This window comes from Salvelinus namaycush, chromosome 20, assembly GCF_016432855.1.
Source record: "Salvelinus namaycush isolate Seneca chromosome 20, SaNama_1.0, whole genome shotgun sequence".
Lineage (NCBI taxonomy): Eukaryota > Metazoa > Chordata > Actinopteri > Salmoniformes > Salmonidae > Salvelinus > Salvelinus namaycush.
In genome coordinates, this window is record NC_052326.1 from 28,136,143 (window position 1) to 28,154,500 (window position 18,358).

The 18,358-nt window shown below is 41.7% G+C and overlaps 2 protein-coding genes and 1 long non-coding RNA gene across 4 annotated transcripts in view; all 3 read left to right on the forward strand.

Annotated features, from left to right (window-relative positions):
• The window catches only part of LOC120065194 (receptor tyrosine-protein kinase erbB-3-like), a 43,468-nt gene extending 38,563 nt beyond the window's left edge, over positions 1-4,905 (forward strand). The window contains exons 24-28 of the mRNA XM_039015983.1: positions 737-834; positions 1,070-1,237; positions 1,433-1,492; positions 3,234-3,510; positions 3,794-4,905. Of these exons, the coding sequence (XP_038871911.1) occupies positions 737-834; positions 1,070-1,237; positions 1,433-1,492; positions 3,234-3,510; positions 3,794-4,683 (1,493 nt within the window). The 3' untranslated portion in view covers positions 4,684-4,905. The remainder of the gene's footprint in view (positions 1-736; positions 835-1,069; positions 1,238-1,432; positions 1,493-3,233; positions 3,511-3,793) is intronic.
• Positions 4,906-6,635: 1,730 nt separating this feature from the next.
• LOC120065195 (proliferation-associated protein 2G4-like) lies at positions 6,636-14,403 on the forward strand. 2 transcript variants are annotated; one of them, XM_039015985.1, is made up of 12 exons: positions 6,636-6,817; positions 9,219-9,347; positions 9,765-9,870; positions 10,943-11,012; positions 11,100-11,256; positions 11,423-11,501; positions 11,898-11,976; positions 12,113-12,246; positions 12,428-12,522; positions 12,611-12,738; positions 12,971-13,024; positions 13,107-14,403. In XM_039015985.1, the coding sequence occupies exons 1-12, from the start codon at positions 6,733-6,735 to the stop codon at positions 13,170-13,172; spliced, it is 1,182 nt and encodes a 393-aa protein (XP_038871913.1). In that variant the 5' UTR covers positions 6,636-6,732; the 3' UTR covers positions 13,173-14,403. The 2 variants fall into 2 exon arrangements, with proteins under 2 accessions (XP_038871913.1, XP_038871914.1); XM_039015986.1 differs by lacking the exon at positions 6,636-6,817 and adding an exon at positions 7,099-7,209.
• Positions 14,404-15,452: 1,049 nt separating this feature from the next.
• Positions 15,453-16,980, forward strand: LOC120064551. Its single transcript, XR_005478616.1, has 4 exons — positions 15,453-15,517; positions 15,620-15,646; positions 16,305-16,327; positions 16,646-16,980. It is a non-coding gene; the product is annotated as an uncharacterized LOC120064551 (long non-coding RNA).
• The last annotated feature ends 1,378 nt before the right edge of the window (positions 16,981-18,358 follow it).

The following is an 18,358-nucleotide window of genomic DNA, read 5'->3' on the forward strand; positions in this document are numbered from 1 at the left end:
GTATTTCTGTTATTTGACGTGGCTCTCTGCAATTTCTCCGGATATTTTGGAGGCATTTCTGAACATGGCGCCAATGTAAACTGAGATTTGTGGATATAAGTATGTACATTATCGAACAAAACATAAATGTATTGTGTAACATGATGTCCTATGAGTGTCATCTGATGAAGATCATCAAAGGTTAGTGATTAATTTTATCTCTATTTCTGCTTTTTGTGACTACTGCTTTTTGCTGTGGCTATGTACTGAGCTAACATAATTGTTTGGTGTGCTTTCCCCGTAAATCCTGGATTCACAACATGTGTAGCTTTAATTTGGTGTCTTTCATGTGTGATTTCATGAAAGATTGATTTTTATAGTAATATATTTAAATTTGGCGCGCTACATTTTTTCTGGCTTTTGGCCAAGTGGGATGCTACCATCCCACATATCCCAGAGAAGTTTTAAGACCTATGCGATCACAACCTGCAGCTGAGCGACTCCTACACGCCTTCATTTCATCCCGTCTGGACTATTCTAACACCCTTTTTGTTGGCGCATCTGCCAGGTGCCTAAACAGGCTACAATATGTCCAGAACTGTGCTGCACATGTCCTCACCCACGTGTCCTTAGAGTACACTGGATGTATTACATTGAAATAATTAGTTTTGATCTGAAAGTATAGTTGATAAAGAATGCACAAACAACTGGCACTTTATTTTCAATGGGACTCACGTGGCGTTATTATAATTTACAGGCTGGATGATTGACGAGAATGTCCGTCCCACCTTCAAGGAACTGGCCAATGAGTTTACCAGAATGGCCAGGGACCCACCGAGGTACCTTGTGATCAAGGTAAGACAGAATGCCATCTTTGGAAGAAATCAGTTATCAGTAGCCCTACAAATCTAAATGCTAAGAATGTGCTTTTCCACTCCCAAATGCCAGTCATTACAGTCCAAAGACTGTGCTGTTTACTTAAGTCACACTCTTGTTCATCCAAACCAAATGTCAGCTCATGAGGATAATAATGATGTTGTTCGAAAATTTTAAGATTATGATTATGATGACTGAAGTTGCATTCCACCAGGGGGAATGCAGCCCATCAGACTCTCCCTCAGATGTATCTCACCAACGAAGCACAAAGCTGGATGACATGGAGGCGGGGCAGGAAGACCAGGATGAGGACACCACGCCCCCTCTCTACCGGTCACAGGCCAGGAGTCTCTCGAGACTTTCAGGAATGGACAGTCACAGGGTGAGGGCTCATATGAGGCATCTCTCCATATTCATACACTACACAAGGAGCCACGAGTTTTTCCGGACGATGTGACCTATCTAGGAAAACCCCTGGCCCGTATCTATGTAACATGGGCAGATCGAACCACCTTTTGGTTACCCTGTTTTCCTCTAATCCCCATCCTGTCCTGTCCCATTTCTGTATTCCCCTCAGGGTGTTCACAGCAGTCAGACTGGATACCTGCCTATGACCCCAGGACTGGATAACCCTCAGGTCAGTCACTGGAGATGAACCATGACCATTTTGCATACAAAGATACACTACCATTCAAAAGTTTGGGGTCACTTAGAAATGTCCTTGTTTTTGGAAAGAAAAGCACATTTTTTGTCCATTTAAAATAACATCAAATTGATCAGAAATACAGTGTAGACATTGTTAATGTTGTAAATGACTATTGTAGCTGGAAACGGCAGATTTTTTCATGGAATATCTACATAGGCGTACAGAGGCCCATTATCAGCAACCATCACTCCTGTGTTCCAATGGCATGTTGTGTTAGCTAATCCAAGTTTATCATTTTAAAAGGCTAATTGTTCATTAGAAAACCGTTTGCAATTATGTTAGCACAACTGAAAACTGTTTTTCTGATTAAAGAAGCAATAAAACTGTCTGTCTTTAGACTAGTTGAGTATCTGGAGCATTATCATTTGTGGGTTCGATTACAGGCTCAAAATGGCCAGAAACAAAGACCTTTCTTCTGAAACTCGTCAGTCTATTCTTGTTCTGAGAAATGAAGGCTATTCCATGTGAGAAATTGCCAAGAAACTGAAGATCTCGTACAACGCTGTGTACTACTCCCTTCACAGAACAGCGCAAACGGACTCTAACCAGAACAGAAAGAGGAGTGGGAGGCCCCGGTGCACAACTGAGCAAGAGGACAAGTACATTAGAGTGTCTAGTTTGAGAAACAGACACCTCACAAGTCCTCAACTGACAGCTTCATTAAATAGTACCCGCAAAACACCAGTCTCAATGTCAACAGTGAAGAGGCGACTCCGGGATGCTGGCCTTCTAGGCAGAGTTCCTCTGTCCAGTGTCTGTGCTCTTTTGCCCATCTTAATCTTTTTTTTTTATTGGCCAGTCTGAGACATGGCTTTTTCTTTGCAACTCTGCCTAGAAGGCCAGCATCCCGGAGTCGCCTCTTCACTGTTGACATTGAGACTGGTGTTTTGCGGGTACTATTTAATGAAGCTGTCAGTTGAGGACTTGTGAGGCGTCTGTTTCTCAAACTAGACACTCTAATGTACTTGTCCTCTTGCTCAGTTGTGCACCGGGGCCTCCCACTCCTCTTTCTGTTCTGGTTAGAGCCAGTTGCGCTGTTCTGTGAAGGGAGTAGTACACAGCGTTGTACGAGATCTTCAGTTTCTTGGCAATTGCTCGCATGGATAGCCTTCATTTCTCAGAACAAAAATAGACTGACGAGTTTCAGAAGAAAGGTCTTTGTTTCTGGCCATTTTGAGCCTGTAATCGAACCCACAAATGATAATGCTCCAGATACTCAACTAGTCTAAAGACGGACAGTTTTATTGCTTCTTTAATCAGAACAACAGTTTTCAGCTGTGCTAACATAATTGCAAAAGGGTTTCTAATGATCAATTAGCCTTTTAAAATGATAAACTTGGATTAGCTAACACAACGTGCCATTGGAACACAGGAGTGATGGTTGCTGATAATAGGCCTCTGTACGCCTATGTAGATATTCCATAACAAATCTGCCGTTTCCAGCTACAATAGTCATTTACAACATTAACAATGTCTACACTGTATTTCTGATCAATTTGATGTTATTTTAATGGACAATTTTTAAAATTCTTTCCAAAAACAAGAACATTTCTAATTGACTCCAAACTTTTGAACAGTAGTGTACATGAAAACGTGAACATGCTAACACATCTTCCACCCTATATCAATCCTATAGGATTGATCACTCATATTGCATTATACCCCTGTATAGATGGTGTGGCCGTCAGCGTCCCGCTCTCGCCTCAATTCCGCCCGCACCATGTCAGAGAGTTCTGAAGGGCGGGGCACTGTGGTAGAGCTGGAGATGAGCGAATACTTTTTATTGGCTGGCAGCATGCGGAGAAAGCGGCATCGGGAGGACAGTGCCTACATGTCCCAGAGGGACAGCATGTCAGGGGGGCCATCTGAGACCCCCTCCCCTGACACAGAGGGGGATAAGGACCAGAGTGGATACATGCTCCCCGGACTGGGTGACAGCCCAGAGAGAGGTGATATACCAGAGATAGATGACGGAAACCAACATACCACACAATATGCATAGAAACATCTATCTTTGAGTTTCTGTCTGTTGAACATATTGCATTTATGAATGTTCATTAAACCATATAAAAAGTGTATATGGTTTTGCATGACGTGTTTGGGGATGGTTGCATGGTATTGTTATAACTCTGAGTATATGAATGTCAGTATTAATTGCAAGAGTACTCAGATCATTTCAGATCTCTGGATCACCTTACTCACTCCTTTTTCTCTTGTCACTCTTCTCCACAGAGACCCTACTGTTTAGCTCCCAGGTCACCCTGCCTCGCGGGAAGACGTCCAAGGTCTCCTCATACCCATCAGGACCCTTGGAGGACCATGACAGTGCCTGTGAGGAATATGAGTACATGAACAAACAGGCGTCCATTATGTATCTCTCCCCCAGGCAGCAACCTGTACATTCCAAAGATGGCCCACAGCGGCTGAAGATGAACAAGAGGCAATGCTCTTCTGTGCCGGACACAGAGTACTCAAAGTGCATGGGGCACAGGACATCAGCTGGGGAGAACAGGGGAGGCCAAACCAAGAATGAAGAACACCAGGACTATGAATTCCCTGCTCTCAACTCTGATTCAGACAACACAGAGCAACGGGGCTCTGTTGATATGGAATACAAGTACATGGATATTCTAAGTGTTGGACCAGAGGCCAGTGAAAGACCAGACGATCCCCCAACACGAGATGTCCCGCATCCTGGAGCTACGCCTAAACAGTGGATGAGAGGTGAGAGAGAGATGGAGGAAGAGGAGGACGACGAATACGTAGTAGAATACGTAGAAGAGGACGACTATCAATACACTAACAGGCAGCCCAAGCTGCGGCAGGCTCTGCGAGGCAGGGAGGGTCTGAGGATGCAAGGAGGAGGAGAGGGAGAGGTGGATGAGTACGAGGACATGGATTCCCTGGCCGCCCCTGGAGCTGGGGACCCAGTGGAGTACGAGAATGTGCAGAGAGAAGGTGAAGGTGCAGTGGGAGGCATGGGGGGTCAGCACACAGGGATGGGGGCATTTGTAAAAGTGCGTGCAGGGGTAGGGGAGCCTAGTGGCGGAGATTGCTCCTTTGACAATCCAGACTACTGGCAGAGCAGGTTGTTCCTGAAGCTTAACGCTGTGAACACATAGGGAAGTGGACCTCCCTCACTGGCGCTGAAGAGGATAGACGCCTCTGTAGCTCTTCCATGCCAATTGAAATCAATGAAGGACCAGGGGAGGGGAAAAAGCCATCCAATATTAAAAATATGTGTGGCATGTTTATAACTATATTTTATTTTATGTTTTTTTAACCACGTTTTCTCCCCAATTTCGTGGTATCCAATTGGTAGTTACAGTCTTGTCTCATCGCTGCAACTCCTGTACGGACTCGGGAGAGGCGAAGGTCGAGAGCTGTGCGTCCACCGAAACACAACCCAACCAAGCCACACTGCTTCTTGACACAATGCCCACTTAACCCGGAAGCCAGCCGCACCAATGTGTCGGAGGAAACACTGTGCACCTAGCGACCGTGTCAACATGCACTGCACCTGGCCCGCCACAGGAGTTGCTAGTGCGCGATGGGACAAGGACATCCCTGCCGACCATACCCTCCCCTAACCCAGGCGACGCTGGGCCTATTGTGTGCCGCCTCATGGGTCTCCCGGTAAAGGCCAGCTGCGACAGAGTCTGGACTCGAACCCAGAATCTCTATGTTTGTATCTTTAATGTGTCTGTTACAGGTTTACATTGATCATGTTTTTATCCATAATAACATAAGCTTTGGGATGTTTTCTTTCTGTATTACAAGTGGAAGGCACTGTGAGTGAGGGAGGCACTAAATGAAATGGCCAGATTACAAGCTTTGTATTTGTGTTTACTTATAAGAAGAAAAAAAATATTTGTACAATGTCTTTTTTCACTTGTATTTTCATGTTTTGAATATGTTAATGTTACCTTTTAGTGATATTTTTTTAGCTTTTTAAAAATAATAAAAATCTTTGAAGAATGTACATAATTGTTTTTTATCAGGGGGACATAATTCTCATTCAGTTTGTTGATACTAGATCTTTAATTCATTTATATTGTGCTGGTCTTGCTGTTTCTTCTGACAGTCCCATTTATTGGGGTAAGTGAGAAATAAATGGGCAGGTTCCATGTCATCTTTATTGCAGTTGGTTTGAGCAGATTACTAGAGCTCAACACCAGAAACAACATCCATGCTTAAAAGCGCAGCATGCACTCTGGTACTGAAATCCATGCCTCAGGCTGACTGTTTCCTCACCTGGGCAGTGTGCGTGCACCTACTGTAATTTTGTCCTAGCTCTCCAGTCCAGTGCTTCTTCATTCATTTATCTTTTCAGAAACCAAATCAGTTTTTACCATATTCGAATATCGAATAAATCAGAATGTTTTCAAATGTTTAGCCTACTTGTAAGACACACATAAATGTCCCTCTCCCCTTAGGGCATCAAAATAAATGGCACAGTGCTGAAATTCCCATTTCCATGATAAACACAAACTTAACTCAAAGCAGATGATCATGTGGTATTTGTATTTTATCACATTATAAAGTAACAACTTGTCTTGACAAAGGCAGTAAGGCCCCCTGTTGGGATGGGGTTTCTCTCCGTATATCGTGCTCAGTGAGTCTGAGTGATCAGTGTTGTCTGGATTGATGATAACCACCTAATAATTTTCCGTCTATCTAAAGGACTTTTCTCCAGAACATAGACTGCTCCGGTCACCGGAGAATATGATGATTAGGATGATGATGTGTCACCCACATTTTGCACAATATTTACTACTTGAGTCAGTAGTGATTTTAACCTTTCTTGGCATGTTATACTCGCAGCAAAGGTGGTGCTCCGTCACAGTGCCAATACAAAAAAAGACGACCTGGAACGCAACCCATGTTGTGGATGTAGATGAATGTGTAAAATGTAGTTTATTATGTGGTGCTACGTGTATAGGTATAGTAACTTGAAGGGGATTAAAAACTACAATCTAAACCACGAAGCTTCACTTCTCATTTTGGCGGCATGGTTGTTGGGACGTTTTTTGTTCTTACGTAGGAAGAAGGTGGGAGTATAATCTGGGATGAGGGGGCTGGGCTTTAGCAGCGGAGTGGAGTTTTGGATGTGTGTAGGTCTTGGAGCTTGACATATCGGGAAAAGTGCTGTAAAGAGAGCCGTTGTCAAGATGTCTGACAACGAAGAACAAGAACAGACCATCGCGGAGGACTTGGTTGTCACCAAGTACAAAATGGGAGGTGACATCGCCAACCGTAAGTGTCCGATCGGAATGACTTGAAATGAGGTGACCTACTCTGCATGCCATTCGTTTCGTACACACAGCCCGTAGTGACAGTGTAGTCACCATAACAGGTAGACGCAGACCAATGGCCTTGTTCGAGAGCGTCAAAACAGGGAATGTGTCATGGGTGAATTGTGACTGACTGACTGATCTACAAATAATAATGAGTCGTTATTTATGATGCAAGGTGATGTTGGAGATCAGCCATTTGGCAGTCGCATGTACTGTCGAACAAGCCCAATCAATGACTAAGAAGGCACAGTCCAACAGCCATGTGCTTTGACATGCTAGTCGCAGTTTTAGAAACGTGTGGAATGGAAATGGGGCCCAGTCCTAGTTGTCTAGTAACTTGGTGCTAGCAAGGTGACTTCACGTGAACGTTATTTTGTGAACAATGTTAACGCGGTTATTTTGTCAATAACGTAGGCTAACTGTTAAATCATCTACAGTCACATCAGACATCTAGCTGTCGAGTTTAGCGAGCAAGCTAGCTAACCAACCACCTTATTTGTTAGTTATCTAGATGTAGCTAGTTTGCTAGCTACTCTAAGTCATAGCTAGCTAGCTAATTCACAGTTTGGGGATAACTGCATTTATGTTTCCATGTCAACCACACAATTTGTAGCTATATGGTGTTGCCTGACTAACAGATTAATTGGAACAACAGAGTTTGATAGTTAGCCAGCTGTGTGGGTAGGTAGCTATTTAACTTTAGCAACTTGTTCCAAGTGAAGTGAAATTTAGGTCTAACGGATATACTGTTAGCTACAGTGCCTTCAGAAAGTATTCACACCCGTTGACTTTTTCCACATTTTGGTGTTCCAGCCTGCATTTTTAAAATGATTCAATTGACATGTGCCACTGATCTACACACAATACCCCACAATGTCAGTGGAATTGTGTTTTTAGAGACTTTAGAGAAAAAATGTAAACAAATGTTTTGAGTCAATAATTATTCTACCCCTTTGTTATGGTAAGCCTAAATATTGAATATTTCAGGAGTAAATATTTGCTTAACAAGTCATATGTTGCATGGACTCACTCTGTTCAAGAAAAATTTATGATCACCCCATCTCTACCCCACACATACAATTACATGTAAGGACCCTCATTCGAGTAGTGAATTTCAAGCACACATTCAACCACAAAAAACAGGGAGGTTTTCCAATGCCTCGCAAAGAAGGGCACTTATTGGTAGATGGGTAAAAAATAAAAATAGCCGACACTGCATTGAGCATGGTGAAGTTATTAATTACGCTTTGGATGGTGTATCAATACACCCAGTCACTGTAAAGATACAGGGAGTCCTTCCTAACTCCATTGCCGGAGAGGAAGGAAACCGCTCAGGGATTTCACCATGAGGCCATTGATGATTTTTAAAACCGTTACAGAGTTAAATGGCTGTGATAGGAGAAAACAACTGAGGATGGATAAACAACATTGTAGTTACTCCACAATACTAACCTATGACGGTGTAGGCCATCATTGTAAATAAGAATTTGTTCTTAACTGACTTGCCTAGTTAAAGGTTACATATTTTTAAAAATGTATTAATAGGTGCTGTATGTGTGAAGTACAGAGATGAGGTAGTCATTCAAAAAGCACACTTCACACAGTGAGTGTGCACCTTATGTGACTTGTTAAACACGTTTTTTTCTTCTGAACTTATTTAGGCTTGCCATAACAAAGGGGTTGAGTAAACATTGATTGAAGACATTTTAGCTTTTCATTTTTAATTAATTTGTACAAATTTCTAAAAACATAATTCCACTTTGACTTTATGGGGTATTTATGGGGTATCTGAACTTATTTAGGCTTGCCATAACAAAGGGGTTGAGTAAACATTGATTGAAGACATTTTAGCTTTTCATTTTTAATTAATTTGTACAAATTTCTAAAAACATAATTCCACTTTGACTTTATGGGGTATTGTGTGTAGGCTAGTGACACACAATCTCAATTTTTTATATATTTTTTAAATTCAGGCTCTAACACAACAAAATGTGGAAAAAGTCAAGGGGTAAGAATACTTTCTGAATGTTTGGCACTGGATGTTTGGCTGGTTTCCAGCTATGGACTTCAGAGACTGGCCTCAGTCCCTAGGTTATGACTCATAACCCGACATTGAAACTAGTTAAATGGCTGCTGATTCATCATGACATAATACAACCATAATGGGTAGTCTTATTCATAGAGAACGCATATGGTGTGATTGAATGTAATAATGATTATTCATAGAGAACGCATATGGTGTGATTGAATGTAATAATGACATCTTTGGTCTCACTTCTACACTCTAATCTTTTTGACCTCATCTGTCTGATACCGCTCCACCTCCTAGTCCCCTGACCGCCCTCTCTTCTGTTATCCAGAGGCCCTGCGTGTGGTGATTGAGGCGGCCAAGTCAGGGGTGTCTGTCGTCAACCTGTGTGAGAAGGGAGATGCCCACATCATGGTCGAGACTGGCAAGGTCTTCAGGAAGGAGAAAGACTTAAAGAAAGGTGAGGGGCTGGGATAGAGGGGAGATAAGGATGGGTGAGAAGTGCAAGAGGAATGGTGCTATTTACTGCACTGATAAGACTGTTGCCCTGTCTCCCATAGCTGTTTATGTAGGGCAGGTGGTTCAAAGCAGTGGTTTTTCTCGTGAGTGGGTCAGTGTGTTGTCATACTGTTTCCAAATTAGAAACATCGCCTGATCAGTTCAGCCTGTGGCAGAAGTCTGCATGTGTCCATGCCACACATTCACAATGGGCCTGAATGTGGGATGGGTCATCGAATATGCCAGTGAGATGACAGAACTATGAAGAGTAATATGGGGCAAGAATAGTGATGTAATTTGACATCAGTCAGGTCTCTCTCACAAACACTACAGATTATTTTCAATTAAAGATTTGGTGGTTCTCTCTTCCCTTTTCCAGGCATTGCCTTCCCTACCAGCGTCTCAGTCAATAACTGTGTTTGCCACTTCTCTCCCCTGAAGAGTGACCCTGACTACACACTTAAAGATGGGGACCTGGTCAAAATGTAGGAACCTCCATCTGCAGTAACGTGGCCCCCATCACTCTGTGTGTCTCCAGTACCCCTCTCGTCTGTCATCTTGTGTGCTGTGTTCTCATGCATCTGATGCTTGGCTGTTGGCTTGTATTTTCTGTTCGGTCTCGTCTCTCTGTATGTCTATGTGTGCCTTATGTCTATCTGTCATGTGGCAAACTCTAAGTAATGATTGGATTACATGTCTTGTTCATCTGGCATTGGTGTTCAATTGTCACTTTGGCCATTGCATAGTTGAACAAGCCTCTTCATTTTAGTTGTTGAATTGCCCACTTTTGTCTTCATCTCTCTGACCCTACCTTTCCTGTTTTGTGTCAATATATAAGAATGTCACTGTTTGGAATATTGTGAGTGTAATGTGTTTAAGACTCAACTAATGGTTAAATGCCAGCTTATGCTGTGGTACTGTATGGCTGTGCCATTCTTAGAATCTGAAAAGTAATCTTTTTCATTACTATAACAAAATCCTGGGTGTGTCGTTCCACCATGAATGAAATTGCTAGTGTTGCTGTCTTTGAGATACATTGAGCCCGCTGCAGTATTGTTGTAGGTGAACATGAACAAACCAGTAACAAAACTTACCCTCAGCATATCCTCACTCACCGTAATATAATCACACACATTCGATTCTTTCGTATTTGTCTGACCTTGTATTTTTTGTTGACGTCTTTCCCATATGATGCTTGGGAACACAACATTGAAATAATAATCTCATCTAGTCCTTTTACACAATTACATACAGTGCCTTCAAAATGTATTCATACTCCTTGACTTATTCCACAGTTTGTGTTACAGCCTGAATTCAAAATTGATTAAATATATTTTTTTCTCGCCTATTTACACAGAATAGCCCATAATGACAACATGTTTTTAGAAATGTTTCCAAATTTATTGAAAATGAAATACAGAAATATCTCATTTACATAAGTATTCACACCCCTGGCAGAAAGAATTCTGAATGTCTGATGCACTTCTATTTTCCTCATGACTTATCACATTTTCATCTCCTTTTTCCTTTCCATCTCTGCCCCCTTTATTTCTGCAGTGATCTTGGAGTCCATGTTGACGGCTTCATCTCTAATGTAGCTCATAGTTTTGTTGTGGGAGCTACTAAGGTATGTACCTTGTATGACCTTATGACTTGGTTTTTGATCCCTCATCGCAACAGGCTTAAAGTTCCCACCTCTGCCCTGTGTATGTAGGAGGCTCCAGTGACAGGGAAGAAAGCTGATGTGATCAATGCAGCTCACATGTGTGCGGAGGCAGCCCTACGCCTTGTCAAGCCTGGCAACCAGAACTCAAAGGTGACGGAGGCATGGAACAAGATTGCTCAGTCATTCAAATGCACGGCCATTGAGGGTGAGTGCCTTCACTAGTTAATTTGACTCTGGTTCATGGGTCTAAGATAGTGAATCAACAGTTTTATCTGACCTTTAACGTATGAAGTTTACTGTTGTGTGACAACAGTCAAATGTAGGGAGAAAAATGTTGCAATGTTTTTTTTGTTGGTACCTTTCTGTTTAAGGTATGTTATCTCATCAGCTGAAGCAGCACATCATCGATGGAGAGAAAACCATCATTCAGAACCCCACAGACCAGCAAAGGTACATTAATATCCGAGCACTTGAACACTTTTATTTTATTTTACCTTTATTTAACTAGGCAAGTCAGTTAAGAACAAATTCTTATTTTCAATGACGGCCTAGGGAACAGTGGGTTAACTGCTTTGTTCAGGGGCAGAACGACAGATTTTTACTTTGTCAGCTCGGGGATTCGATCTTGCAACCTTTCGATTACTTGTTACTAGTTCTACACTCTAACCACTAGGCTACCTGCCGCCCAGTCACACTTTGTAATAATTCCTGCCGCCCCAGAGAATAGTGCTTTGACAAAGTGCAATACCACAAAGACAGACAGGAGGACACTTAGACTGAATGATAACTGAAAGCTTTGAGTTGTGTGAGTTGCTCTGATTGGCTACTGTTGATGCCCGTCTGCAGGAAGGACCATGAGAAGGCGGAGTTTGAGGTGCACGAGGTCTACGCTGTGGATGTCCTGATCAGCACTGGTGAAGGGAAGGTAAGGGAGAGGGAGATGTTTATTTTTTTTGTTCACTGCCCCAATGAACTGTCCTAAGAAGCCCCTAATTCTTTTCCTTTACATTTCTTACCTGGCTAAATGTGACTGTCCAATGTTTCTATGCTCCTATACCCAGGCCAGGGATGGAGGCCAGAGGACCACAATTTACAAGAGGGACCCCAGTAAGCAGTACGGGCTGAAGATGAAGACCTCCCGCATGTTCTTCAGTGAGGTGGAGCGACGCTTCGACGCCATGCCCTTCACTCTCAGGTAGGATACCAAATGGAAGCACATTAGAAGTGTCAGAGAGATGTTATAACCAACCCCATATCAAGACCATACTCTTATTTAAAAAGAAATCATCAACCATCTCTGATGCTGAGTCAGGTGCTTTGAATGTCTGTTGGAAACCTCCTCAGCTAACGGGTCTGTCCTGTTGCTCTCCTCTCAGGGCGTTTGAGGATGAGGCTAAAGCCCGCCTGGGCGTGGTCGAGTGTGCCAAACACGAGCTGCTTCAGCCTTTCAGTGTGCTCAACGAGAAGGAGGGTAAGTCTCTGCATCTGTCTTTTCCTATCCTCTGTGCTCTTTCCTTCTGTTTCGAGTTACCTGTCTCATCTCTCACTTTGTCTCTCAGGAGAGTTTGTGGCCCAGTTTAAGTTCACAGTGCTGCTGATGGCCAACGGCCCCCATAGAATCACCAGCGGACCCTTTGAGCCAGAGCTCTACAACTCAGAGCACGAAGTGCAGGACGCAGAGCTGAGGGTAAGTAAGGCTCCCAGCCCAGAGCCCCAGGCAACCTGAAAGGCTCTTCACTGCTCATATTACATTAATAACTATTCATGAACAGGGATTTGCACCTCAGAGCCTAAACTAGATAACTGTGAGATGGCATCTGAGGTTTTGACCGGTATATTTCCACACTTGCCAGCTCTGTTGTGGCTTCCATTGAAGAAATCTCATGATTAACAACAAACAATCCCTCTCTCTCCCCCAGACTCTACTGCAGAGCTCAGCTAGTCGCAAAACACAGAAGAAGAAGAAAAAGAAGGTATTTGATAAGAAAAACAAATTGCGTTGATACACTCTTCGCTCTCTCCATTCTTATTGGTGCCCTCCTTCCTCTCTCCTAGGCCTCCAAGACTGTGGAAACTGCTACTGGACAGCCAACTGAGGAGAGCAAAAAGGTGGCAGAGTAGATGGCTACCTGTCTTCTAACACCCTGACACATGCATACACACACACTCACACCCCTCCCAAAGAATGGAAACTTAAAAAGTGAATCTAAATCTTCCCCAACTGTTAGCTCTTTTTGACCCTCATGCCATTTTCTAGCATATGGCCCATTTGAATAAATCTGATAGATCTCAAATCTGTTGAAAATACAATTTTGTGTCCCACATCATTCAGTTGATTCTGAATAAGAGTCACATCTGTGTAACACTTTGTTGTAAACAACATATTTGCCATTGATACTTAACTGGAATATGAGATTGGGGAAACACATTTTTGGAATATGATGGATAAATAACCTTTTGTAGCAGTGTTTTTACACCTTATCGTTAGGTGATGTAGCTACCTGACTTCAGGATGGTTGCCATCTATAGGTGAAGTTTTATAAACTTTCTAAATTAAAAAAAAAAGTAAATCAAGTTTTAATTTAATTTAAACTGGATTATATTTGTTGTAAAATAATGTTGGGTTGCCAGTCACACTTTGTAATAATTCCAAACCCTGATAAGCCGACTTGGTACTTTCATTGTACATGAAGGAGACTGAGTTAGCCCCTCAAATCTTTTGGCCTAGAATCCTATTTGGTTAAAGTGTTAGTTATTCAAACATGACAGAATTGAACGGTTAGAGAACAGAATTCTCGCACCAACACCTGAATAGTTTATGGGAACGAACCCTGCTACATTTACTGCCAGCCCCTTATTTCCTGGTAGGGGATTTTTTTAGGAAATAGTGTGCTGTTTTTCAGTCAAACAATTTTAGAAATATGTTTTTATTTTCAACGATACCTAATTTTTATCAACCATCTACTAACATATGAAACTTTTTAGTGGAGCTTTTAAACAGTGTCTTCATTCAGAACTGCATGAAATCATATTTAATGCAAACCCATTATTCTGCTATAATTATTCCCATTATTCTGCCAGATATATAATTATCTGGCAAAGCTACATTGACAACAGTTGTAGTAGAATGATTTTAGTGACAGGTAATTAGTTAGCTTACTTTTCTGTGGTAACTTTGCACACATTTTTGATGTAATTGCATACACGTGTTTTTTTAAGCCCGCCATCAGAATAATCTCCCCATGTAGCCTAATTTGGTCAGCTCAGACATGCACATCAACATACAGATCCCCTGTGTTTTTGTTTTATTTTCAGAAAATGAAGAAAACATTCAATAAACTTTATGATACCAGTGCCTTGTTTTTATTTTAAAAAATGTAGTTTCCACTATTCTTCAATTGATGCTTTTGCTCTATGAAACAAAATGGAACACCATTCTACCATCAGAGCACAACTCATGGACTGTATAGGGCACAGATGAAAATCCTATATTATCTACGGGTCCCTGGACCTTCAGTTTCACTATGATCAGAGTTTTTCTGATTATATATCTGTAAGGAGGACCGCAGATGTTTAGTGTGGTGAAAAATAACTTGCTCAGAGTTTTTAAACTTGTGTTTGATTTGCTTGATGAGATTCTAAAGGAAAATTACATGGATGGAAAGTTTCACATTTTTAAAGTTGTGCACAAGTACAGTAAAATGTATTTTTTTGCTTGCCTTTTCCCAACAATGCCGTAATCAATATCAGTATTACTATGAAAAATACATTAAGTCAAGTAGAAAAAAAACATGATAAATAGAAATAAGTACACAAAGTAAGTAAGATATAGGTCAGTGACAATACCATGTTTACAATAGAGCCCCACAGTGGAGGTGTGACAATACCCATAAAATCTAACGTCAAATGGAAATTGTTCCAATCGTTTTTCCACTGTAAAATTTTCTCAGGGGATTTTAGAAACACTTAAAATAAGGGCTGTTTCATGTAGGCTTACCCTGGCATGATGTTTTGATAGCCATGTAAATCTTTTGGACAAGGTGACTTTTATCAATATTAAAAAAAAAAAATCAATATATTTGTCTCTATTTACATAAAGTAAAGTGTACATAAAGTAAAGTGTGCATACAGTCAGTGCAAAACTACAAAATAAAATAGAAGGGTCAATGCAAATAGTCTGTGTGGCCATTTTGTTAGTCTTATGGCTTAAGTCTGCTCCATCTTTCTATTACAAACTGAATCCATAGTCTTACACGGTTGTAGACAAACTAAACATACCTGAGCACAGGTGCGTAATTGCAACATAAAATATTCGTTTATGTTCAACCCTTTCTGCCTACATCTCCCAGTGAGCACTGAGCTGAGCAAGGGGCAATTTAATATGACGTTAGTTTTGCGTTGGCACTATAAAGCCCCTCCCCTTTCTTCGTCACATCCTCTTTCAAGTTGGTGTCCTCGCTTTAGTGGTAAGTCTAATAGTACGCTATCCCGAAACGAATCCAAACTAATCTGGAATAAATTGTTTGTATCCATTGCATCTAACAACTTTATTATATTTTTTATTGCAGACACATCTCCACAAGATGAGAGCAAAGGTAAATTGACGAATATCAACTTATTGGCGGGTTTTTGTTTGGCTCATTGTCACTACTCGTCAGTGGCTAGCTAACGCTAGACGAACCTTTTTCTAGCTTCCTTTATTTTAGAACTTAACTGGTGTACTAGTAGGATAGTCTTTGTCGCAGCGTTAGCCTCGTCCATGGCTCATATATATATATCGTTACTGAACAAAAATGTTAACGCAACAATTTCAACACATTTTGCGGAGTTCACTCAATATTAAGTAGGCCCAAATCTATGGCATTCACATGACTGGACAGGGGCACTTGCCCGCCCACATGTTTGATAATGTTTAGGCTTGATATGCCACAGCTGTCAAGTGGATTATTTTGGCGAAGGAGAAATGCTAATCACGAATGTCAACAAAATGAGAGAAATTAGCTTTGAGCTTTCTTGGCTCATTTCAGCTCATGAAACGTGGGGACAAACATTACATGTTGCGTTTATTTTTGTTCTGTGTAGTTAAACAAGAACGGCCCAGTGGCACATGAAAAATACTAGCAATGTTGCTTTTGATGTCTTTTTGTAGACTGCAGTAATGCAACATGTTAGTGATTTCTAGTGCCATGTTTAACTTAACTGCATGTTTTGAATGTGGATTTTCACTTGACAAGTTTGTTTTTTGTATTACAGTGGAGGAAGAAGCGTATGCGCAGGTAAGAATCATTCATTGCCTTAATTCATATGTTGGATATGAATGGTACAAGTTGTCATTAGCCAAACATGGTGCTCCCTTCTGTGTACAGAGCAATTGATACACTGCAAGATTGGCTGGACTTGAGTTTGACTATGAGAATCATGCTTAGCACAATTTCAGGCTCATTGAGTTCAATTCTGGGTGTACACTTTTTGTCATTTAGTACCGGTGGAGACTTAATCAGTGCAAAGTAACTAGGGACTTTAACAATCTCAACTGATATGGCTGAGTAGTTTGGCATGTAGTGCTGTTCACTCATTGAAACTCTCTTCTGTAGGCTGAAGCGTAAAAGGCGAAAGATGAGGCAGAGGTCGAAGTAGACTGGCCCATCCATTCCCTACAGCTGATCTCCAAGCCCCCTCTGGTGACTGAAGTCTGCAGTCCATGATGTGCCAAGAGCTGAACGTGGTAGTCTGAAGCAAACGTTGCAATGGCGTAAAGGACAGATCCCGGCTACCCAGTGTTCTACTCTGCAAATGGCTGCTGGCTGACAACTACTGGAGAATGGCAAGGAAGACCTGAATTGAATCTTCAGTTTAAGTCTGGCCTTATACCATCTGCCCAGCTGATTTGTTGTAAAGACCATAATAAATCTTTGGTTTACTAAATACATTTCTCCCTGTTAATTTATTTGTCATGTCTTTCAAGCCACATGCACCACATGTTAGCCCTACAGTAAAATCCTTATGTTATGAGAACGAGGCAACTCTTGAAATCCTGTTGCAGCACACTTAGGTTCAAACTATCTACAGCTGTAGAGTATGAATGCCCTTGGGTATTGATATGGTTTGAGGTTCAGGTTGAGTTTACTTAAAGGTAGATTTTGGGGGGGAGGGGTCAAACGTCATTTAGTAATACTACGATAAATACAATGGCTTAGGGTTTAGATCAAAAGTAACCGAATGTCGGTTTTGGAGTTCTTATCTAGTGGACTTCGTTGCCAAACTAATGGGAACATGTCTACCACTAAACAAATTCCAAGCCCCAAAATGCATAATTCTGAGAAGATTAACTCCGTCCACTTGGGCCCGACAGTCGTTTTGGATGCTTACCCTGCTATAGAAAACCACAGGATATGGCCGATGTCCAGGGTGGCGGCGACATGGGCAATCAGCTACGACTCTAACACCTTGCCCAAACCGGCTGCGCTATCGTGCATAAATGTATTTTGACCCCCCCCCCCCACACACACAACGCGATCACGACACGCAGGTTAAAATATCAAAAACTCTGAACCAATTACATTAATTTGGGGACAGGTCGAAAAGCATTAAACATGTATGGTAATTTAGCTAGTTAGCTTGCACTTGCTAACGTTAATTTGTCCTATTTAGCTAGCTTGCTGTTGCGTGCTAATTTGTCCTGGGATATAAACATTGAGTTTTTTTACCTGAAATGCACAAGGATCTCTACTCCGACAATTAATCCACACAAAACGGCCAACCGAATCGTTTCTAGTCATCTCTCCTCCCAGGCTTTTTAATCGTTTAAATTATATGGTGATCGCATCTAAACTTTCATTGTATACCACGACTATCCACGTGGGTATAACCAATGAGATGGCACGTGGGTACCTGCTTCTATAAACCAATGAGGAGATGGGAGAGGCAGGACTTGCAGCGCGATCTGCGTCAGAAATAGGAACGACATCTATTTTAGCCCTTGGTGTCGCAGACGCTCGTTGGCGGCGCAAGCAGTGTGGGTGCAATAATTGAATAACATGGATTTCTAAATTTATTTTGTGACGCTCGCACACTCGACGTGTCCGGTCTGGTCAGCATGTTACCCGGTACAAAGGTATTTTATTTGCATTGGTAGACTAGTGTACAGAAGCATACGTTGGTTAATGTAATAGGACCTTAAACGCATCTGTTTTGTATTCAAAGAAACGAGGCCATACTTGTGACAGCATAATTAACGAATTCAATCACTGTCGCAGTGAAGCTAATTTATCTTCACGGATTGATTGTTTAATTAAAATATGAGATCT